We start from the raw sequence: 25,865 nt of genomic DNA on the forward strand, positions 1-25,865 counted from the left end.
CTTCTGGTCTCCCGGGATCTCCCCCCAAGTTCCACACTGTGGGTGCTCGTTTCCACGTGGTGATTCATATCCAGCTGTGAACCCCAGCGCAGCTTCTACACAGCTTGGCACACTTCCCAGAAACAGCGTGTATCCTTTTGAGACAGTAAACCTGAAAGTTGTCCTCTCCTTTATAAAAACCCACTTGGATCACAAAACAGGCTTCGGCATGAATTCTTTCAGTGTGTGAAGCAAAGAAGCGAGGTACAACCCACTCCAGAAACCTAACAGTTCTAATGCTGTCACTGAGCAGCCTGCTGCATTGTGGAATAAGAAAAATAGCTTAAAGGTCTCCTATGTACCAATTCCAAAGTCACTCCTCAATGCCGTAAAGGCACCTGGTGACATAATGGGTTTTGCATTGGGTTGCTACCCATGAGGGCAACAGTTCCAAGTCTCACCCCAGGGAAACAAGGAGGCCTTCTATCCCCTAAAGGCTTGCAATCTCAGAATTCCACAGGAGTAGTTCTACCATGTCCCGAAGGATAGTTGTGAGTCAGAATCAACTCAACGGCAGTGAGTTTCCTCCATGCCTAAGCTGAAGAGCAGAGTGAGCCTTTGAATGACTGCAGATCATGATCTTTGAATGGAAGCGCCCATGCACATGCAGGCCCTCTTCTGATAGAAATGACAGAAATATCTTCATATGTCCAGGATGGCATACAATGCTGGAAAGTGTCCATCATCCTGATCACTTCCTGCTGAGTGATAAGTCTAGCCAACATTTATGTCATGAACTCAGTTATTAAGAGACTTTTAAATTAATGTTGCATGGTTTCTCATTTTTATTTACTTCTCTAGAAGACTTTCTTAATTTGGGGACAGAGTAAAGTGACGATAATTTTTCTTCACATTTGGCATACAGGGAGAAATTGGCAAAGAAATGTATATCATCAAGGAAGGAGAAGTCCAAGTTCTCGGGGGTCCTGATGGTACTCAAGTTCTGGTGACTCTGAAAGCCGGGTCAGTCCTGGGAGAAATCAGGTACCTTAAAGATGTCTCTTAGATATTCAAGTCAATCATTAATCCTAAAATCAAAATGTGAGGTTATGAAATAACTTAAGTTCCTTCTCAGGTTTGGTTGTGCCAAGAGCCCTGGTAAAACAAGGAGTTTCACATTTCTGTTCCTTCTCTCCTTTCCTTTTTCCCCCAAGGGCTTTTTTTTCCATAAAAAGGATTCAATCACTCAGTTCTACTGCCCCCGGACCACGTCAGTGCCTGGTCTAAGAGAGATGCTCAATATATGTCAAAATCGAACATAAATGAATTAATTATTTTATCCAGAAAGTCGATGGCTATCAAATTGTTCAAAGAACAAAATGACAGGCTAGAAAGGTGGTTTTGAGTGATATCATTTTAGTTGTAGGACCAAACTGCATGAGTTGAAAACCTAGGGCCACCAATTACAGCTATGGTCCTTGGACACATTGCTTGACCCCTTTGTTCTTGCGTCTTCTCATCTTAATCATAACAATAATAATCTATATCTTAGAGTGTCGGTAGATACGTTAATACATGAAAAACGACTTAAAATGGGGCCGGGCATCTGGAACACCCAAACCAACCTACTTCCGTTGAGTCAATTCTGAGTCAGAGAGAACGAATAGGACAAAGTAGAATGCTTCATAGGGTTTCCAATGCTGTACGTCTTTACAGAAGCATACTGCCACCTCTCCCATCTGTTATCTGGAAAGAGCTTTAAAAGTGGGTAGGCACTGGGCTGCTACCTGACGGATGGCCAGTTCGAACTCACCAGCTGCTCTGTGGGCGAAAGACAAGGCTGTCTGTCACCTCAAAAATTTGCAGTCTTGGCAGCACGGAGGAGCAGTTGTACTCTGCCCTGTGGGGTAACTTGAGACAGAATCCACTCTATGGCCTTCGGGTTCAGAAAGGCGCTCTAGTAGATAAGCGGGATAAGCACTGGGCTACTACGCACAGGTGGGCGGTGCTCCTCAGGAGAAGTGAGGCTGTCTGCTGGAGTCAGGATTTGCAGTCTTGGAAACTCAGGATCTTTATCAGGAGCAATCCACTTGACGGCAGTAAGTTGGGGTTTATTGCTTACTGACCAGAAGTTTGTCCTAGAATAAGTCCCCCAGAATAGGATCCAAATTAAAAGTCACCCCTCCCGCCATGGGGCTTATTCTAAAGAGCAGCACCCTTAGGGAAGAGCAGATTTGTCCCCAGAGCATCTTCAAGGATGCCGTCTTCGCAAAAGCGGATCGTCACAGCTTTTCCCACAAAGCAGTTCAAACCACAGACCTTTCGGTTAGCACTTAACCGCCAGGGCTACTTTAAGAGTAAGAATACAGGCAGCAGAATTTAAGCCCTTTGCTTTTCCAGACTTTGGTGTGTGTTATCTCACTTTAGCTCATTTGTTGATTCATTCACAATTATGTATTAAGTGTCTGGTGCAGAGATGACCAGGTATTACTCTCAACTCTGAAAAGGAACGAACAATAGACAACAAGTCAGCCTCACAGAGCTTGCAGACTGGTGGGAGGATGCCGACAATTGACAAAACCTGATAAACTCACGTTGCTATAACTATTATGAAGGCAAAACTGAACTAAATTATAAGAAAATGACGAGTAGTAACTTTAGACACTGTTCTGGGTGGACTCTGAAGAGAGGATCGTTTGAGATGTGAAGGATTAAAGAAGTAGCAACTTATTCAGAAATGGGGACAACTTATTCAGATGATTGAATAGCCTAAAGGGAAAATCAATATGGCCAATAAGAGATCTTGAGGGCGAAATGAGGCCAAAAATGAAGAAGGCTACATAGCACCTTTCAGGCAGTGGTAAAGACTTGGTGTTGTATTCTAGATACGGATGGATGCCAGTGGCAAGCTTTAAGGAAGAGAGTAACACCATCTAAATTAGCATTTTTAGACCAATCCAATAGCCATGGAGAAAAAAACAAAAAGAAGGTAAAAGAGCAAGAATAAAGTAAAGGAGACCCACTGAGAGTCCGTTGCAGGGGTTCAAGAGAAAGACGACGGTGTCTTTAACTGGGATGTCAAGGGTTAAGGTAGAGATATAGCATCGGGCAGTTAGTAATACATTCATTTCACAATAGAGAAAATCCAAGATATCAAAAACCTTGCCCAGGAAAATAAAATTAATAAGTGATAGGCATGGCATTCAAATCCAAGTAGCAAGCATCTGGGTCCAGTGCCCCATCCATCCACTACACCACAGAAGAAAGTTGTACAGCTTCTCATTTCACTGCTGCTAATAAGTTACCTTCTGCATTCGTGATCTGAATCACTTCAGATGAACTCATGTTAGCATAAGACAGTTTCCTTAAAAGGCTGAAGCATATTGTTTCTTGGTGGATGGTGCAGCCTCTCTTTTTGATCTTGCTGCTCCCTTAACAACTGGGTGGTCACCCCGGGGAAGCTTCTCATGCGGGAACAGTGTGAAAAACACTTCTCTACGAAGTCAAAGAGCTGAGTTGGTTACCTGCTTCTATCATGCTCTCATTGAAGGTCTTTACAATATGGATTTAACATTTTTGTGACTTAATAATCACTGTATTCTTGAAGGTCATAAAACGTGCAAAAGCCTAGTTGGAAACATTGTAGAAATTAATTAGCTGACCTCTCCCAAGGGTTGAGTACTCTCTAAAGAATGAAGCTTCTTAAATACAAGTATGTTAATTACTGACATTATTCATCACAGGAGGAAATGCCCTAGGAATAAAATCCAGATGTTGCTGAGCTACAGCAGAAGGAATCCTAGATTTCTGACAGCAGCTTTTCAAGTAATCTCCTACGGCCAATTTGGTTACGAAGGCCAAATTGGAACAAGTAGGTAGGCAAATTCTAAACATGCTCAATAGGGAGCTTTTGTGTTTAGCCCTATAGAGCCTGTATTTTTAATTTCAGGAAAAAAAATTTTGTTTTTATTCTTTACTTTCATAGTTATCAATATATATAACAACCAAAATATATTTTAAAAATATAAAATTTACAACATTTTTTTATAATGTAACCAAATTGTCACATTCGTCCATGGATTTATAATGCAAGAATAAAAAATGCACCTTCATTTCTATATTATTTTTCATCTTATTTTATTATTAAATAAAAAAACAAACTGAAAACGTATTTTATTTATAAAATATAACACAAAATTTATTTGTTTATCATTTTAGTTAGTATGAAATTGAACAAAATAATTTTTTTCTTTTGTGATACAAAGGTGAGCTTTGCATTTGCTGCAGAAAAGTACTGGTGCACTCTTGCACTTTACATTTTTGCATCTTCCTCTGTTTGTGTCCTCAAGGTTATGAGGAAGACCATCCAAATGGGTATCTCTTCCAGGGATGCTTTTGGTGGCAGGACCTCTTCTCTTTTTGTTAGCAAACTCAACCTCAATAAAGCTTGTAGAGGATCTGCCTCATTTTGTTGGTCTATGACTTTTTCCTTCAAGAAGAGCTTCAGCAATGCTCATTTTGAACTCTTGCAGACTTTGGATTTTTTTTTTTTTTTTTTTTTGGTAACTGAAGGCTCTCACAGTCTCTACGATAAAGTAGCCAAGAGTTCACCACAGTCACATCTATAAAATGAAAATATAATTTGTGATAATATTTTTTCAATTTGATGTGAATTCTGTACAGTGCAATTAGCGAGGCTATCAAATCAAGCAGTGTACCAAAAAATTGCTCAAGTTCCTGGCTACTCAGTGCAAGAGGTTGATTGGGATTTTGCTGGATTGCATAAATATTTGATTGGTCAACAATATGAGTCATGATATCCTTTGAGAAAAAATATCTAAAATATTCAACGGGATGTTTTACTACCACAAAAGAATCTATTTGTCCTAACCATTCAGGTATAGCTGTACCGTCTCCAGAAATGTGCCACCAAAGAGGAATTCTTCGATTTCTTGATGTAGATGGCTTTGAACTTGTAGTTATTGGAATTGATTCTTCAACTTCAACAACTGAGGTTTCTAACTCATCTTCACTAGTATTCTCATTGCTGACTATGAGGTTTTCTAATTTACCCAAATCAGAATAATCAGGCATATATTCACTTCCTATCATGGGAAAAAATAAATGTTATCAAAATAGTTTGAATAGCAATATAATTAAAATTTTATATTGTAAAATGAAAATTTTAAAATATAATACACATTTTATTTACCAATTTCATCCATATTAGCTTCTGGTTCCTTGTCTGAGACTGTACCACTTCCATCTAGGTCATAAATTTGCTGTTTTCCATAAAACAAATCACAATCCATGCTGTATTAATTTTTGTCACCGTCAATTCAAAAGACGAATGAAACAAAGTCGTTAGGTTTTGAAAAAGTGGAAATATATAATAAATATAATGTTTTTATGAGTATGATACCTTCAGCATAAACACTACAGTTTTATGAACATATACTAAAAATACCAACACTAAAACTTCATTAGATTGAAAATAATCGTAAAATGCACTAAACGCCAATGACCACTTAACCTCAAACACACAATCGGTCAAAACATGGGCCACTATTCAAGCATTTTGCCGCTAACATGCGTGACTAGCGGTGTGCATTTGTACTAGTAAAGTGCGACGATTTCCGCAACATCGTCGGCGGCGGCTCTAAAAGCTTCATAATTTCGGTTCCAGATATGTTTTCATTAAACGTTACAAAAACATCGCTCTCTCGGCGTTACCGGGTTAGGATGTAATGGAGTTCAAAGGAGCATTGGTAACATAGAGTGCTAGGCATTGGGCTGCTAACTGAAAAGCTAGCAGTTCAACTCCACCAGCGACTCCTTTGGGAAAAACAAATGAGGCTTTCTGTTCGCACGGAGATCTATGATACCCAAAGGAGGAGGCCGACACAGTGCGATCACGATGGGTTGGCATAAACAGGGTGGCAGTGAACTTGGTTTTGCTGGTTGGAGGAGGAGTCCCCCTCACACTTGGCCTGACCATTCTAGACCCGCATTAGATGAACTCATGCTAAGTCCCATGTCAGCAAACTACATCCTGGCTTCTTTCTATTCCTGCACATGCCCATTCTGCCCTGGAACCAACACTTAAATCAACCAATCCACTCGACCCCCTTAGCTACTCACACACCTCCACTGGGTGACCTCACTGCAAAAGTGCCCGGTGTGCCAGAAAAGGGAAATAACTTGGAACTAGCCAATCACTTTGCTTAGTGTTGCTTCCTTATCTGACACCTCCTTGCCAGAAGAACTCCTTCTTCTTGTCCTTATGAGTTCTTGTTTGACTTCCAGACTTGGCCCAGAATGGCCCTGTAGTAACTTGTGATTCTATATTTTCCTTACATTTAATGACAAGGCTTAGTCACAGAAAGTATTTGTGGTAAATACTTTAGGTGGAGTTGTAGGTTAGCCATTGAATGACTAACAGCAAGGTTGAGGGTGCAAAACCACCAGTCAGGAGATAGATGATGCTGTCTGCATGCGTAACGATGTACAGTATCAGAAGCCCCATAGGGAGTTCCTGTGAGGCAGAATTGACTCGATGGTAGAGCTTGGTATTTGGGGTAATCCTCTTTTCACATCGGTTACATTCCAATGCTATCTGAAGCACATCTGCATTTTGACCATTGGTATTGCTGTTTTCCAGTAACAATCTTTCTCTGGGACCTTTTCCTCCTGACAAATGCCTACTCATTCCTAGTCAAATGTCACCTCTTTGAAGTCATCTCCGGCTGCCCCCACCCCAAACAATTCATGACCCTGCTCAAAGTTTCTGCGGCTCTTCTTTCATGCCTCTAGTATAGTTCTTACCACTGATGGTATAATTCATGTGTTCAAATTGGAGTCCCCACTGATTGAGCTATTGAAAGATAAGAACTATCTACCCAACTTTATATCACAAGCAGCTACATAAAAATTGTACAATCCACGCTGGTCATTGTGCATGTTCTAAGGGGAAAAGAGATTCCAAATTTCAAATGTATTTTATAGAGTCCCCTTTATTAAGTCTTAAACAGGACAAAGACAAAGAGGAAGGCAAATGCTTCAGAGGAGAGAAACTGTCAGCAGGAAGACGTAGCAGTGCCCTCGGTCACATGGCTAACTATAGAAAATGGGAAACAAAGAAATCTGTTACAAAATCATGATTGATGAGAAATGATTTGTGAGAAATCCAATTCTTCACCATCACAGGTGGGACTACAGAATTGGGACTGGACCATGGTTTGGATACATCCACAATAAAAAATTAGAAATATTCACAGGACTGGTTCTGTCCCTTGCCACCTTAATCAGCATATGACTCACAGCCATGCCAGCCCAACACCCCAATTTCTCTCAAAGGTATGCCAAGGTAAAGTCCCAAGGGAAAGACTGCTCCTGCCAAGGCTGGCTAGGGGTATCTCAGCAATCGAGGAGAAGACTTTATATTTACCTTTCATGATGAGAAGAACCAAGTGGAGGCTGCATTTACATGGAGACTTGAAATGGATTTAGAACTTCCACTGTAAATAAGTCATAGCCTTCCACAAACCCAATACTCTGAATTTAAGTCCTATACAGATACAGCCATAGCCTTCCTTCTTTCAAAATTAGTTGTCAACTGCTCTTCTGCAGTTTTCAAGTAATAATAGTTCATTGTAAACTGACATGCACACCCACACACAAGAAAAAATAATTTGGCTCAGGGCCCTTTCAAGCATAATATGAAATGTCACCGAGAAATCCAAACTCTCCTGCCATGTCAGGCACTGTGCCAACTATGAGGGTACAATCCCAATGCCATCGAGTAGATGATTCTGACTCCTAGGGACCTTCTATGACAAGAGAGAACTACCCCCTGTGGATTTCCAAAGCTGTTTACAGAAATAAGAAGCCTCAGCTTTCTCCTGTGGAGCAGCTAGTGATCAACAAAAATGACCCTTTCTCAAAACCTTATGTTTAGTAACCTAATCTGGTGTCAATTTAAGGATTAAGAATGTAGGGATGGAATCTAGGCTGTCAATCTGGAGATAGCCAATGAGACTTCTATGTGGGCATGGCCTTCTCCTGGAAAACCCGGGAGTTCCTTCTTGGAGGCAGAAGACACTTCTCTCTCTCTCTCTCTCTCTGCTACTTCCAGGGAGACATTGCAGAAGACAAGCCACATGGACATAACCAGACCTCCGAAGCTGGAGAAACCAGAGAGAGACCCCTGCCAGCACTGAGATGCTTACAACACCACTGGACCCAAAGATTTCCTACCCACTGACTTGTGATCATCCTGCATTTGGCTTCATTGCATGTGTTTCATGAGTCTGAAGAGGACTTTATAGATTGGTATCGGACATATGGGCTAATATCAGATGTGTTAGTCTGGGTACTTTAGAGAAACAAATCCACAGAAACTCATGTATAAGAGAGTTTTACATAAAGGGTAAGTGCACATCAAGAAAACATCCCAATCACAGTGCTGCCCAAGCCCAAAAGTCCAACATTAACCCATATGCCCGACACCAATCCACAAAGTCTTCCTCCATCTCACAAAACACACACATTGACACCGACTGCAGGAAGAAAGCCAAGTCAGTAAACATGTAAGCACCTCAGTGCTGGCAGGGGTCTCCACACAGGTGCTCCAGCACCCAAGGCTGCATCGGGGTAGGTCCATGTGGCTTCTCCTCAGGGATGTCTTACAGGAAGTGAACCTTGCAAGCTGAAGCAGGGAGCTGCTAAGGCAGCTGCACCCTGATGCGACCATCACAAAGCAAGAGACCCAAGAACTAGAAAGGCGGGGCACACTGAGCCATGTATCCCTCTCCCCTTCAATTAACCCCACATGTGTTTATCAGCCAGGTTGGCACAATAAACTAATTCATCAGGCTTTTGGCCTTGGACTGGACTGGGTTGGGATGTTTTCTCAATGTTCAATTCCTCTTGTATATGAATTTTTTCTTATACACATATGTGTGTCCATGGATTTGTTTCTCTCGTCCACCCAGACTCACACACCTTACAAACAAGTGAGATGAGTAAAAGAGTGTTTTGAGCCCCACTGGGTCAGATGTATGGACTGAATACTATTATGTGTAGATAAATACACATGAGGCTGTTGAGCACAAAGGCTTATCAAGGACCAAAGCGTCCTTGGATTTTGGCCCTGACAATCCTAGGAGCTGTGAATATAACCTTATTTGGGAAAAGGTCCTTGGCAGATGTAACTGAGTTAGAGATTTCAAGAGAAGGTCATCCTGGGGTATCCAGGGAAGCTCTAAGTCCAAGAGAATAAGTGATTATAAAAGAGTCAGAAGACACAGAGGAGAAGGCCCATGGGAAGAGAGAGAGAGAGAGAGAGAGAGAGAGAGAGAGAGAGAGAGAGAGAGAGAGAGAGAGAGAGATTTGAGTTATGTAACCACAAGCCAAAGAATTCCGGGAGCCTGAGACACTGGAGGAGGCAAAGAATTCTCCTCTGAAATCTTCAGTGGGAGCCTGGCCCTGCCAACATCTCAACTTTGGATTATAATCTCTAGAATTATGAGAAAATAAGTGTCTGTTGTTCGGAGCCACCTGCTTTGTGGTAAACTTGTTACAGCAGCCCTATCCAGCTAATGAAACCCTTAGGTCAACACCCCTGTGTCTATTAGCCCTGTGTCTCTTAATGTATTACTCTGTGTCCACCCTTCTATTATCTAATACTTCCATCTTGTACATCCTGGGCACTAGCATTCCATCAATAGGATAAATAGGACACCCCCCGATATGCCCTCTCCATGGCCTTCCCCCAGACTACCTTTCCTAGTCAGGAGGAGTATCACAGTACGGACCACACGGAACACGTTGCACCAAGGTCACTTCCAAGTGCTCACAGGGCATCCTTGAAAGAGCCGTTTGCAGAACGCTGACGCTAGAACCCACAGCCAGTACAGCTGCTCTGGGCCCACCTCAGAGACTACCTCCTCCACTTCCCTACCTGAAACAGTATGCAAAGTCTTGCTTGCTTGAAGGGCCGTGCAAACCAGATCGTGACCTTGCCAGCATCACAGTACTCCATTTCCATATGGTAGCTTCTCTTGGTGAAAAAGTCCATGTCTCTCATAGCTGGTCAGTTTACCCAGCTCTCTAGAGGCACCTAGTAATAAGGAAGAGTGGTCCCTGCACAGGGACTCTCCAAAAACTTCACCGCCGGGGACAATCCAACTCAAACCAGTTCTGAGAACATGCACAGTCCATACATCAGTATCTTCCAAGTGACCCCAGATCTGAGAATTCCCCAGAGAATAGAATACATATCTGATCTCACCCATCAATCTCCCCAGACCCATTTGAGAAGTGAGGGGTGCATCTAAAGACATCAGGAGGAACATGACTCAACAGCCTTTTATGGACAGAGACAGGTTAGCGAGCAGGGAAAATCTAAATGAAGTCAATCCCAGTCGTTTATAATGATAAAACATCCAGGTGCCCTATATTTGGGGAGCCCAAAATATTTTAGGTGAATTAGAGAACACCTCAAGGACAGACGTGATGCATTAAGTGACAGAAGGCATGCGGAGCTGTGTGATGGTATCACGACCCTCATACATAAAGAAAGAGAAGGTCACCTAAAAGACAAGAAATACAAGATTAAAGTGAATGTCAGAAGAGAGTAAAACTCTCATTGGATCATAGAGTAACTACAAGAAATAGGAGAAATGATGGAAATAAAAGAGCTGAACCAAAAAATCTCAAAGAGCAACTGAAGAAGACCTGGATTTAGAAAACCAAAAGAAAAGAATGTGTTCAACATATTTCAAGCTAGAAGAACTGAAAAGAAAAAGTCAAGCCTCAAGTTGCAACATTGAAAGATTCGATGAGTAAAGCATTAAATGGTGCAGGAAATATCAAAAGACAATGGAAGGAATATACTGAATCACTGTAACAGAAAAGAATTAGTCAACATTCAACCATTTCCATAGGAAGCATATGCTCAAGAACCATGCATACCAAAGAAGGGGTCCAAGTGTCCTGAAAACAATGCTCTGAGAATTGCCATGATACCAACTGAAATGCTGCAAAGCTCACCAAGCCGGGAGCACCCACTCACCTATGTCAAGAAACTTCCAAGAGCCTAGAAGAGATCCATCTTTGTGCCAATGTCAAAGGAAGTGACGAGATAGGCTGCGGGAGTTACTGAGCAATAACCTTAACATCACATGCAAGTAAGCCTTTGCAGAGGCTTCACCAACCGTTGCAGCAGTCCATCCACAGGGAGCTGCCAGAAGTTCAAGTTGGATTCCCAAGAAGACTAGGGAAAGCATGTTAGCTCGATCTGGGCTGAAATTAAAGGACACCAGAAAGATGTGCGCTTGAGTTACTGCCTGTGCAAGGCCATCGGGACTGCGTGGATCACAACAGACTATGGGTATCGCTGAGAAGAACAGGAATTCCGGAACGCTTCATTGTGCTCACGAGGAACCTGTGCATAGACCAAGAAACGGTCATACCAACAGAGCAAAAGAATGTGGCATGGTTTAAAATCAGACATGTGTGTGATGGCTGTGTCCCTTCACTGTACCTATTCAATCTGTCTACTGAGCAAATCATCCTGCGTGCCGACTGTATGAAGAACATGGCACCAGGATGGAAAGAAAGTTAAGAAAACCTGTGAGATGCAGATGACACAGAATCATGTGAAAGTGAGAAAGACCTGATCACTTGCTGAGGAAGATCAACGATTGTAGCCTTCATTGTGGAATACAATGCAATGTAAAAAATAAAAATGAAAAAAAAACCTCACAATTGGACCCAAAGATAACAATCATGAAATAAACAGAAAGGTTAGAAGTTGTCAAAGATTTCGCCTTGCTTGAATACACAATCAATGCTCGTGGGAGCAGCAGTTGAAAAAACTCAATGTATGGCACTGGGCAACTCTGCTGCATGACGCCTCTTTAAGATGGCAAGGAGCAAGGACTTCACCTTGAGGACTAAGGTCACCTGATTCAAGCCTCAGTATTTTCTTTTTTTTTTTTAAAAACGTTTTATTAGGGGCTCATACAATTCTTATCACAATCCATACATATACATACATCAATTGTATAAAGCACATCCATACATTCCCCGCCCCAATCATTCTCAAAGCATTTGCTCTCCACTTAAGCCCTTTGCATCAGGTCCTCTTTTTTTTTTCCCCTCCCTCCCCACTCCCCCCTCCCTCATGTGCCCTTTGTAATTTATATATCGTTACTTTGTCATATCTTGCTCTATCCGGAGTCTCCCTTCCCCCCCTTCTCTGCCGTCCCTCTCCCAGGGAGGAGGTCACATGTGGATCCCTGTAATCAGTTCCCCCTTTCCAACCCACTCACCCTACACTCTCCCAGCATCGTCCCTCACACCCTTTGTCCGGAAGGTATCATCCACCCTGGATTCCCTGTGCCTCCAGCCCTCATATGTACCAGTGTACAACCTCTGCCCTATCCAGCCCTGCAAGGTAGAATTCGGATCATGGTAGTTGGGGGGAGGAAGCATCCAGGATCTGGGGGAAAGCTGTGCTCTTCGTCGGTACTACCTTGCACCCTGACTGACCCATCTCCTCTCCTAAACCCCTCTATGAGGGGATCTCCAGTGGCCGACACTTGGGCCTTGGGTCTCCACTCTGCACTTCCCCCTTCATTCAATGTGGTATATATATATATATATATATATATATATATATATATATATATATATATATATATATATATATATATACATACACACACATATTCTTTTTTTTTTTTTTTTGCATGATGCCTTATACCTAGTCCCTTTGGCACCTCGTGATCGCACTGGCTGGTGTGCTTCCTCCATGTGGGCTTTTTTGCTTCTGAGCTAGATGGCCGCTTGTTTATCTTCAAGCCTTTAAGACCCCAGACACTATCTCTTTTGATAGCCGGGCACCATCATCTTTCTTCGCCACATTTGCTTATGCACCCATTGGTCTTCAGCGATCCTATCATGGAGGTGTGCAGCCAATGATATGATGATTTTTTGTTCTTTGATGCCTGATAACTGATCCCTTTGGGATCACTCGCTCACTCAGGCTGGTGTGTTCTTCCATGTGGGCTTTGTTGCTTCTGAGCTAGATGGCCGCTTGTTTATCTTCAAGCCTTTAAGACCCCAGTCACTATCTCTTTTGATAGCCGGGCACCATCAGCTTTCTTCACCACATTTACTTGTTCACCCACTTTGTAAGCCTCAGTATTTTCAATCACATCATGTGCGTGTGAAAATCAGTCATTTAATTTTAAAAGACCAAAGAACAACTCATGTATTTGAATTATGGTGCTGGACAAGAATATTGAAAGTACTCTGAATTTCCAGGAAAACAAACAAATTAACTTGGAAGAAGTACAGTCAAAATACTCCTTGGAAATGAGAATAGAAAGTGCTTTGTCTCACGTACTTCAGACATGGTCTCAAGAGAGACCAGTCCCCAGAGAAGTGCATCCTGCATGGTATAGTGGAAGGTCGCGGAGATGGGTAGACACAGTGGCTGCGGCCATGAGTTTAGGAATAAGAACCAAGTTCTGGCCTGGATCTACAAGACCCCGAAAGGCATGGCCACTGTCTTCATCTCTACTTCAGGCCGCACTCTCATTCATGCAGCCACCCTGGCTCTTGGACAGGTTCTTGGTGTTCTTAGTGCGCACAGTGGTTTGCACATCTGTGCCGCTAACTGCAAGGTGAACGGCTGGCACCCACAGGTCCCTCTTGGGGAGAAGGATGCGGTTGTAAAATGTGAAAGTCTCAGAGCCCCAAAGGGGCAGTTTTCCTCTGCCCTTAAGGGTCATGAGTGAGAATCTACTGGGTGTCCGTGGGATTTGGTCTGAAGTTCCTCACACTAGCTAGCCACTGGGAGATTTTGTACAGATGCTGTTATTCTGTTTGGATACATTCTCCGCCTGGAGCTCAGCTTCTCCCACCCCTTCCTTGATTCCCCACTTCAGGGACCCCGCCCCCACCCAGGTCTCTCGTCAAGCTCTATTCCTTCTCTTCGCATCACTCACCTCCGTCCTGAGGCATTCATGTGTCCACTTCTTTCTTCATTGTCTGTTGTACTCCGTCTAGTGTAGGCGCCAGGACTACCACATGGGTCTGCAGCAACCCTGCTGGCATGAAGATGTCCAGTGAGGGGTAGGAGGATGGGGCCCAGGTCCTCCACTCGCAGACAGGGGTTCTGGCCCTTTGCCTCCCCTCAAGCACAGGTGTCCTCTACTTTGGTAAAGGGAGGTGTTCCTCTCAACAATCTCTGCACCCGCAGGGCAGCACAAGCCGGAGAGGCCACACTCTTGTAATTCGTACAAGAATAATTGATGCAACCTCCCTCTTTGGCTTTTGTTGCGCACTCTGTCTCCGGCTCTTATGGCAGGTCTGGTCCACATAAGTGCCTAATAAATACTGAATAAAGAAGTGAACTCAATTATCTCTCTATCTTTATGAATGTATCGATACACATTCATTTTTGTCATGAATATGCATAGTCAGTCTTGTGCCCTTTTGTGTCAGTTTTCACAATTAAGAATGGTATTGCTATATTTGTCTGTGTGAAATTGCTTTGCCTTTCTTTTTAAGTTATTTCTTTGGGGGTGTTTTCAATAAGGGGAAGAACTGGGCCTAAAGGTAGAGCCATTCCTATAACTCTTGTAATATATGGGCAGATTATTTCCAGGAAAAAAAGTGAACCAATTTGCAAAACAATCAGCAACGCATTGCTATTTTTCCCCAGCACTACTGATGTTACTTTATTATTCTCGTCTGTTTTGCATTTTAATAGGCTGTTTTCATTTGCATTTCTCTAAATAGTGCCTAGAAAATAATAGGTCCTCAATAAATATTTGCTAAATGAATTAATTTCCTCTAGGTCTATTTATTTTCATGAATGTGATCATTTACCTTCTGCATTTCTCTCCTTGTTCATCTTTTTGTCATATTTTAACAAGTTCTTTAGTAGAACTTAGACATTGATCTATTCTTATATGTTTTACATAGACTGGTTTTCATTTAACACATTTAAGTTCCAACATTTCCCCACCCACATTTGTCATGTCTCCCACTCTGAGGGTTTCATTCTTGTATTTACTTTATGCCATTGCAAAAAAGCCAAGCACTTTAAAAAGACCACAGGGTGTTGAAGGGTTCAGCTATCAGGCATCAAAGAACAAAAAATCATATCATTGTGAATGAGGGAGAGTGCAGAGTAGAGACCCAAAGCCCATCTGTAGGCAACTGGACACTCCCTTACAGAAGGGTTGCAGGGAGGAAACAAACCAGTCAGGGTGCAGGGTAGCACCGATGAAACATACAACTTTCCTCTAGTTCTTTAATGCTTTCTCCCCCCACTATCATGATCCCAATTCTACCTTAAAAATCTGGCCAGACCAGAGGATGTACACTGGTACAGATGGGAACTAGAACCACAGGGAATCCAGGACAGATGATCCCTTCAGGACCAGTGGTGAGAGTGGCGATACCTGGAGGGTGGAGGGAAGGTGGGGTAGAGAGGGGGAACCAATTACAAGGATCTACATATAATCTCCTCCCTGGGGAATGGACAACAGAAAGGTGGGTGAAGGGAAATATGGATAGTATAAGAGATGACAAAATAATAATTTCTAAATTATCAAGGTTTCATGAGGGAGGGGGAGCCTGGAGGAAGGGGGATAAATGAGGAGCTGAGGCTCAAGTAGAAAGAAACCATTTTGAGAATGATGATGGCAACAAATGTACAAATGTGTGTGATACAATGGATGTATGAATGGATTGTGATATGACTCGTGCAAGCCCCCAATAAAATGATTAATAAATAAATAAATAACATCTAACATTTCTTTCTTTCTTTCAAACCATTTGTACTCAGTTCTTCTGAACACTTAAGGTTGTAAAATGAGGAAACCAGAGGGAACCTCTAGTTCTCTGGAATATTTGAACACCATATTCTTGCTCGTCATTGCTGAATAATATCTCCATTATTCCCATTTCTTCCTTTCTTTTGGTCATTACTCCTTTCATTCTCCCTACTTTTATTCTAGGGATCATAAATCACAGATATATTAGAAAAACAAATCAGAAGATTAATACTGAAGGAGAACATTTTTCATACTCATTTTTTTCTATCCCAAACATGTATACTGTATCTGTGTTACTTTCACTAAAGCCTTTTAAACCCAATCCCCTTAATTGTGCAGCACTGTTTGCTTCTAGCCACCTATTCTTTCCAAACCCCACCCAGGCCTTACAATGTTCCAGTGAATAAATACATTCTTAGAGCAATCATTGAAATATTCATTCACATATTCTCAGGAGGAAAGAATTTATGTAATCTCTAATACTGTGAAAATCAAAGCTCTTTAAGAACATTTGGAAAAGCACAGAGGGAATAACTATCCTGATAGTCAGGCATTGGCTAAGGTTATCACATCATCTTTATGACTTTTAATGCTTATCTTTTCTATTGTCCATTACCAAATCTGTGTCACTGCAATAATAACCTTGGCTGTGTTCATAACACTGGAGTTAAAGTATAAGAAAAAAATCCTTATTTGATCTTATATTTTAATTCAGATATGAAAATCATAGGTACTGTCCTTGAACAGTTCTGTTTACTGATTCTAGAACTCAGTCTCAATGTCTACAGGGATAGGTTAGCTTTGTTGAAAATATATCTATTAATGTTGTTAAGCATATAAGGGGCAAAGTTATGAAGACTCTAGGCATAACCAAACACCTCATAAAATAGTCTGGGTCTGGGAGCTCAAGACCATGTCTTAGGGGACACCAAGTTCAATTGACATAACATAGTCCACAGACAATAATGTATATCCCACTTGCATGAGTGGCACTTGGGGTCTTAAAAACTCATAAGAGTCCATCTAAGGTATAACAACCGGCCTCTTACTGTCTGTCCAGAGACTAAGAGAATGAAGAAAAGCAAAGACACATAGAAACAATTAGTCCACCAGACCAGTGGACCACACAAACTTCAATCTCCACAACCCCAAGACCAGAAGAAATAGATGGCACCCAGCTATCCCTACCCACCACTCTGAAAGAGCTCACATTAGAAGAACCGGGCAGAAGGTGAGACAAATGTAGAACAAACCCAAATTCATAAAAAAGACCAGGCTTACTGGTATAATACAGTATGGTAGAATCCTTGAGACTGTGGTCCTCCAGCCTAGAAATGAACTCACTTATATGGCTCAGTTTTCTGCCAGACAAAAGAAAGGTCTGTCCCACAATTCTCTACCCAACCAGTAAGCCTAGACTCATGAATTTTAGTTTGTTGATTTCATAAAATACTTTTATGAACTTTAGTTTGTCCTCCCACTGTATTCAAGACTTTCTAATATATTCCACTTAGGAGCATTTTGGAGTAGTAACATGGCGTCATCTGGGTATCCTGGTCTCAGGTGATAAGAGACTATATCATCTTTGGACTAATTACTTCCATGTGCCTTATGATTTTCGACACTCTTCTTTCTCCAACTGGGGAGAGGTCAATGGCTGATGACCAGCTTGTAAGACCCTAGACTATACTCACCAAAGTAGGATGTGGAGTCTTGTCTTTGTGAACTAGATTGGGACCATTCACCAATGCCTGCCACATGCCATCAGGCCAGGTCCAACTCCTAGCAATTCTATGCACAACAGAAGGAAACGCTGCCCAATCCTCTGCTATTCTCATAGGTCGAGGCCCATTGTTGCTGCCACTGTGTCAGTCCATCTCCTTGACAATCTTTTCCTTTTTTGCTGCCCCTCCACTTTACCAAGCATGATGTCTTTCTCCAAGGACACTTGATAACATGTCTGCAGCATGTGAAGTGAAGTTTTGCCATTCTCACTTCCAAGGAGAATTTTGACTGTACTACTTCCAAGACAGGCTTGTTACTTCTTCTGGCAGTCTGTAGTGCTTTAATATTCTTCACCGACACCATGATTCAAATACATTAGGTCTTCTTTTGTCTTCCTGAGTCAATGTTCAATGATCACATGCAGATGAGGTGATTCAAAATATCATGGCTTGGATCAAGCACACCTTAGTCCTAAAAGTGACATCCTGGCTCTTCAACACTTTGAAGAGGTCTTGTGTGGCAGATTTGCCCAACACAATAAGTCATTTGATTTTTTTTGACTGTTGCCTCCATTACATTGACTGTGAAACCAAGAAAGATGAAGTCCTTGACAACTTTAACCTTTTCTCTGTTTACATCATGATTATCTTTTGATAAAGTTTTGAGAATTTTTTTTACATTGAGTCCTTGACAACTTTAACCTTTTCTCTGTTTACATCATGATTATTATCTTTTGAAATAGTTTTGAGGATTTGTTTTTACATTGAGTTGTAATCCATACTGAAACCTGCAGGCTCTGGTCTTCCTGCCATCTGCATATTATAGGTTGTTACTAAGTCCTCCTTCAATCCTGATGCTACTTTCTTCATACAGTTCATCTTCTCACATTATCTGTCCCGTCTACAGATGGAATAGATATCGTGAAAGGACACATCCCTGATACAGGTCTTTTCCTAATTTTAAAACCTGAAGCGCTCCCTCGTCCTGTTTGCAGAGTTGTCATCAGTCCGTGTATAGGTTCTGCATGAGCACAACCAAGTGTTCTTGGGCTCCCATGGATGCTCTCCAGCCTTGGAGTTGAAGGCCTCTGCACCTTCAAGAAAACACAAGCAAGTATCTTTCTGGCATTCTCTACTGAACCAAGATCCATGTGATGTCAGTCATTATATATTCCTCACTCACATTCTCTCAGAATTAGGCTTGACTTTCTGAATTTCTCTCTGTCAGTGTGCTGTTGTAATCACTATGGAATGATTTTAAGCAACGTTTCATTTGCATGTGATAGTAATTATATTGTTTGATAATTGGAAGAGGTCCACATTTGTACGGAATTCATGGAACAATCATAGAACAAGTTGACCAGTTAGCTGTCTTCCAGATTTCTTGGCACAGGTGAGTGGCAGTGCTGTCATTGGCTGGTTGAAACATTTCAGTTGGTTTCCATCAATTAATGGAGCTTATTTTGGGCTAATGCTTTCAGTGCAGCTTTGACTTCTTCCTTCAGTTCCATCGGTACTTATTTATATATTACCTCTTGAAATGGTGGAATGTCCATCAGTTCTTTGGGGCACCAACTAAAACTGCCGTTGAGTGAATGCCAACTCATAATCAACCTATAGGACAGAGTAGAACTGCCCTTATGAGTTTCTGAGATTGTAATTCTTCACAGGAGTGGAAAGCCCCATCTTTTTCCCGAGGAGCATCTGGTGGTTTTGAACTGCTAACCTTGCAATTAACAGCCCAACGTGTAACAACTACATTACCAAGCCTCTGTATTTTGGGTACTGTGACTTTATATTCTTCTCATCAGTTTGTTTTGAAGATCATTTTATTGGGGGCTCTTACAACAATCTATACATTAATCGCATCAAGCGTATTTGTACTTATGTTGCCATCATTTTTCTCATCGGTTTTTAATCCTTCCTGAATTATTCAATATTTTCCCATAAAGAATGAGTTCTAATATTCCGCCAATGAAATGATAATGATGTATTTAAATTTGGAGACACATATAAACTATAGATATATCCAAGGATTTTGACCTCACACTTAGTAAGAGCCCTAATCTAAGGCCAATTCATTCTTATGATGTAGCCCTATTGGTTACTTGCTCTCATGAAGAGGTCACTGAAGATCAGGGTGCCATAGCAAAGCGTGGTGAAGAAATCAGATGGTTCCCAGCTACCAGGAAGAATGACAAATAGCGTCTAAGGTCTTCAAGGCTTGTTTTAAATATAAGCAGCTATCTAAGTGTCAGCTAAATCCACATATAAGAAGTACAACAACTTTGTAATCCAAGGGTTGTAAATAATCAAATTCAAGACCAGAAAAGGGAACTGTCTTAGAGCTTAAACTTTACAGAAGGACCTACAGTAGAACCCTGGACCTCGACCCTAATCTGTTCTGGAAGGAGTTTCAAGATACGATGCAGTTGAGTTCTGAATCAATTTTTCTCATAAGAAATAACTGAAAATGGGTCAATCCATTCTGGACCACCAAGATCTTACCCTAACCTTGCCTTTTTATACAAAACATTACACAGAAATTTCAAAGTAAAATAAGTTCAGAGTTAAATGATATCATTTAAAAAATAAACACATTAAAAAAGTTTTTCCCAACTACAGTCTGGCCCATACCTTGAGACTGATGAGGATCTGGCTCTGTGGAAAGGAAGGTGGAGAGGAGGGACGGAGAGAGAGTCAGTGTTTGGAAGGGGAATCGCCTTCCCTCAAATCAACTGGCAGCTGCTTTTCAGGAGTTTTTCCCCTCGTTTCCCTTTTTCACTAGGGAGTGGCTGGCTTTCTCAAAAAACAAAATCTGTCTAATGTGGTCAGCTGTTGGTGCGCCCTTAACTGTTGGCTAACAGGGTTTGCTAAGTTATCATCAACAATGTCGATCACACGGTCAACCACTTCCTTATCAGGATGGTTCCTTTCATAAAACTCTTAGGACCCATGTTTTTTATCTAAAAACAGTACAAAAAGTCACAAAAACTAAGAAATTTATAGCAAAACGCTTGGAACCACAGATGCAAACGGTTTAAACAACATGTATTAACAACGCTAACTAACGCCAATTGACCGAAACACAAACTGCTTTTGTTTACAAAAACCACGTGCGTCGGGTCGGATCCCGATGTTTTCTTTGAGCTCCGATGCAAAATTTTCTCGACATTTCACATCAAAATCCAATTATGTCGAGTACTGATGCGGTCAAGTACGGGGCTCTACTGCAGATACCAGTGAAAGCCCTCAGTCCATTTGCACGGCCCCCTGTGGATTAAGGCTCTGGAGCATCCTCTCTGATCATTGATCAGGAATGTTAACAGCCTCATGCAAGGGTAAATAGCTAATATTTGATAACTGATCATTTGTTGTCTCTTTGAACCATTTTAAATGTGCTCTACCTTTGAACTATTTTAAATTTGTTCTTTTTTAAAAATATGTTCCACTTTCTTTGGGGTTACGGTTTTTCTGTGTTTTATTTGGTTATTGTTGTGGGAGTTATGTTTTTCTTTGTCAGATCCAGGATAGGTAAATCTATAGAGACGGTAACTGTATCAGTAGTTCTTAGGTTTATGACAGAGACGCTTCAGGGGAAATGAGATGATAATAATGAATCGAAGCATGAAGAAAACATCCTAAAACTGATTGTGGTGATGACTGCACAACTCGTTAATATTTTGAAACCATCGAACTGTGTGGTGTGTGAATTATAATGTACAAAACTGGTACCATTTGAAATGTAGCTTTTGCCAATATAAGCTTTTAATACTGTAACTTGAGGCTTGAAGCTTTTCTTTCCTTCAGTTCTTTCCATGTGAAATATATCGAGTACCCTCTTCCTGCCTGCTTTGGAACTGCAGATCTTTGCATATTTCATTATAACACCTTGCGTTGACTTCTCATGCTGCCCTTTAAGCATTTCTGTTAAGCTCTTTGACTTCGACAGTTCTTCCATCTGCTTTAGTTGCAGATCAGGAGCTCATTTCAGTCTCTTCAGACATCCGCTTTGATCTTTTCTTTCTTGCGTTTTTTAATGACCTTTTTGCTTTCTTCATGTCTGACGTCCTTCATGTCATGCCACAGTTCATCCTGTCTAGGTCATTTGTGCCCACTGAGTCAAATCTATACTTGAGATGTTCTCAGAATTTCTGGCTCTCATGGACCTTGCTTTCTCTTCTGCTTCATATGTGTCCCCTAAAACTATGGTCCTGAGCCCCCAAGTTCAGTGAAGTATTCCCTCAAGGTGTTTGAGTATGTCTAAGAAGTTTTCATAACTTTGCCATCTGTACGTTTCACCATATTCACAGATATATTTTCAGCAGAGGTAAATATGCGTGTACACATATCCTGGGTCAGTCCTATATATACGCATGTGTTTACTTTCACTGTCCTTCCCACACTTGCTCAGCCTGGTTGTCTATCCCTATATCTACTCCTAGATCACAGTTTTTGAGGAATTGTGTACATAACAGTATTTATCTCTATTTTCTTTAATTCGTGCAAACTTGCCGGTGTCCCACCTGCTTGCATTATGCTTGCTGGCCTCCTCTCATTACACACTGCCTGCCTTCGCCCACGTTGGCATCTGTCTGTCCTTGAGGGACTTCTTCCCCTTTTCCTCCCCCCATCAAGGAATATTGTTTGTCACATGAAAACCTCTCTTTCACTTTGTGCAGTAGTGATAACATACAGTCTTTAGTCTTTCGTGCTGAACTAATTTCGTGAAGCATTAATGTTCTCCAAGGTCAGCCATTCTTTGAGGTGTAACATAACCGTTGTCTTTTAACACTGTGTAGCATTCCAGTGCGAGTAAGTTTACATGGAATTCTTTTCCCCTCTGAGAAGGTTTACTCACTTGCTTTGTTCACCTCCTCCTTTGAAGTGAAATCAATTACAAAGTTGAGACCTGGGAAGAAGGGGGCTTTATTTTATATCTGTGATCGCTCGGTGTTCTAAGTACTAGAGTTCTGTTCATGCAGATTTTCCTCAAGCTATCATACAAATAAAATCCCTAGAGTGACGTGGGATTGCCATTCAGGAGTCTTATGAATATCAACATGTCTGCAGAGAGCGATCATCCTGGGAAGAAGAGACCCGGGGACATGCTCTTGCTATTACTCACCCGCAAACATTTTTAAGAATTTCTTTTTCGTGAAATTGTAATCATTCTAGGAAACAAGGTATTTTCCCACAATACTGATGAAGATAAAGGCATATCTCCTCAAAGAATTACACTGGGGACTTGACCTCAGGATCCAGTTGGAAATTTGCTTAATGAAACAAATTAAAGTTTCTTTCTTTCACTCAACCTTACATATGCCATTCTTTCCGTTGTCAGCACCTTGAGTTAATTTTATTTTTTTTTGAGAAAACAATGACAAACAGAAACATTAATGGTTTGGTGGAGGAAGATGAGGCTGTCTGCTTTCGTAGAGTTGCAGTCTCAGAAACCCTCGGGAGCAGCTCCACTCTCTCCCAAAGTTCGCTGTGAGTCGGAATTAACTCAGTGACAGGGGGTGAATGCACGACCCCCACCAACGTGTGCTGTCTAGCTACAGTAGCAGTGATTCAAAATCCAAACTAGTGGTGCCAGTTGTGTCCTGCCCACCCCACCCCCACCCCTGGGGGCCCCAATGGCATCACAGTCTGGATGCAGAGCTAAAGTTACAGTGCCTCCTTTGGCAGCCCTGGATAAAGGGGGAGCAAATGGCTGGCTAGAGACTAACTGAGTATTCTCGTTATTTCTGATCGCTCCATAGCTAGATCTGGGTACAGATGTAGATACAGATAACTAGCTACAGACAGTGTGTATACGAGTGTGTCATTTCCATGTTGGTATTTATTCCTGACTTCTCTAGAAGTTTGTACATATAGTCGTTTGACAGAGTGTGCTGAATGCACGGTGTTTCTCTGACAGTAACACAGTCACTTTCAGTCTCCCCTTGGGCACACTAGTAGACAGCAAGTAATTTGCTGTCCAGTTACATACTTCAAATTGGGGTTTAAACTCCTTTGTCAGAAATGTTACGTAAGAGCACCCCCTTCATCCTAGACTACGGCTATTTCCTCCCGAGGGTGGCCACGAGCTGATGGCGGTTTTCTCCAACAGAGGCTAAGGAACCTGCTCGGAAACAAACTCAATGGAAGCATGGCCACATACCAAAGTCTGGGCTCCTTCCGCACAACTCCCTATCGCCTTCATAATTCGCTTTTCCCCTCTCATCTCATTGTGCTGAGAATATGGTGCCTAATAAGTACTTCTATGATTAAAATCAAAGTCAGGAAAGTCCTTATACGATTGTATAGGGACAAAGCAAATTGGAGTGGATCTAGGATTAGAAAGGATACCATTATGTCCTGGATTGTTGCTCTGTTCACTGTGTAATGGCCTGGGACATTCCACATTAACCTGAACTGTTTGGCCTTCAGCAATTGATCACTCAAAAGCTGTGCAGCTAGAAATACTTAGGGATCTTCTTACTACGCTATTTAAGGAGACTTTCCATTGGTGGGATGCTGGAGAAGCATTTTGTGGACAAGAGTAAAAAACAGATGCTATTTTAAACATTGCTGAAAGAGTTTGGGCAAAATCCATCTGGCAGGCAGACTATTTCCTCTGTTCGAAAACTCATCAAGTGCTCTAAACGTGCAACCTGTAGGCAACTTTAATTAAAGCTTGAGAAATCTCAAAATAGCCTGACATTTAAATATGTTATTTCCATTCTGCTCTCGTCTGACACACACAGAGACACTCTCAGGTCCAAATTAAGCTCCCCAGTGCCATCCAGCTCTGTCTGTCTACTGGATTACACCGCGTCCTGGTTACCAGAATGTGAATGAAACAGGCCCGTTCAATTATTGTCCTTCAAATATCAACATGCATTTCATAGAGATTGGTCAGGTGGTAGACAGGAAGTTAGGTAGCTTATTAGGTAGATTGAATAAAGAGATAATGATGATGGATAGATAAATAGACACATAGATGTAAAAAAATTATTTGTCTTTGAAAATATAAGCAAAGCAGAGTTTATCTTGGGAAAAAATTTAGAAAAGAGTTAAAGTAGGTGCAATCGTGGAGTCAGTAAAATTGAAAGCATTCAGCAAAATATGAGACGGCATTGATATGGCCATAACTTAGCGGTTTCAGGTGTATACTTTCTGTCTTGAGAGAGTGATTCCATTTTTAAATGTCTTGGATGTCCCTTGCCCACTTTTAATGTTAGGTGGCGGCAAGCGGCCCTGTTTGATGCCTTCAATGGAAGGTGGACATTTACATTTACATTAAAGTATCTCCTCCTGTTTTCTTGCCTTCTCTGGTTTCATTTGAACATCTTATCTATGTCCGTGTTATTTTCTCTCTTAACATATCAATTATACTTGTTTTAAAAGTAATGATTTCCTGCGTTCTCTGGTATTGTTGTTGTCAGCTGCTGTTGAGTGGGTTCTGACCCAGAGCTACCGTATGCACAACAGAATGAAACAATGCCCAGTGCTGCGCAATCCCCACAATTGTTTCCATCGCGGCAGCCATTGTGTCAACACAGCTCCTTGAGAGCCTTCCTCTCTTTCACTGCCCCTCCACCTCACCAAACATGAGCCCCTTCTCCAGGGACTGGTCTCTCCTCACAACATGTACAAAATACGTAGCACAAAGTCTCACCATGCTTGCTTCTCAGGAGCGCTCTAGACGTACATCTTCCAAGACAGCAGTTTGTGCTGTTAGGAATTGATGGTACTTTCCATCTTCTTCTCCAGTACCACAATTCATATGCATAAATTCTTCTTCAGTTTTCTTGATTCAATGTCCAAGTTTTACATATGAAGCAATGGAAACTACTATGGCTTGGGTCAGGTTATTGCTCAAATCACCTTATTCCTCAAAGTAGCATCCTTGCCTTTCAATACTCTAAAGAGGTCTTGTGCCTCAGATTTACCTAGTGCAGTGTGTCTTTTGAACTCTTGATTGCTGCTTCCATGAGCACTGATTGTGGAACCAAGCATGACCAAATCCTTGACAACTTCAAGCTCTTCTCCCTTTATCACAGGGCTACTTGCTGGTCCAGTTGTGAGGATTGGGGTCTTCTTTACAATCAGTTGTGATCCACACTGAAGGCTGCAATCCTTGATCTTCATCAGCAAGAGCTTCAAGTCCTCCTCACTTTAATTTAAATTCACCTCAACTGACCCTGAACCACTTCTCATAGTATATATACCTAGAACAGAGTGAGTCCAATTCTTCCTTCTCGTTCCTGGTAACACTGCTGTCACTCATTTTATTTACTCATATGCTACAATCACG

The 25,865-nt window shown here is 41.6% G+C and overlaps 1 protein-coding gene across 1 annotated transcript in view; it reads left to right on the forward strand.

Moving 5' to 3' along the window:
* The window catches only part of CNGB3 (cyclic nucleotide gated channel subunit beta 3), a 131,652-nt gene that overhangs the window by 96,790 nt on the left and 8,997 nt on the right, over window positions 1-25,865 (forward strand). Inside the window, exon 13 of the mRNA XM_075550830.1 lies at window positions 905-1,023. Coding sequence (XP_075406945.1) covers window positions 905-1,023 — 119 coding nt within the window. The remainder of the gene's footprint in view (window positions 1-904; window positions 1,024-25,865) is intronic.

The sequence above is a fragment of the Tenrec ecaudatus genome, chromosome 5 (assembly GCF_050624435.1).
Source record: "Tenrec ecaudatus isolate mTenEca1 chromosome 5, mTenEca1.hap1, whole genome shotgun sequence".
Classification (NCBI taxonomy): domain Eukaryota; kingdom Metazoa; phylum Chordata; class Mammalia; order Afrosoricida; family Tenrecidae; genus Tenrec; species Tenrec ecaudatus.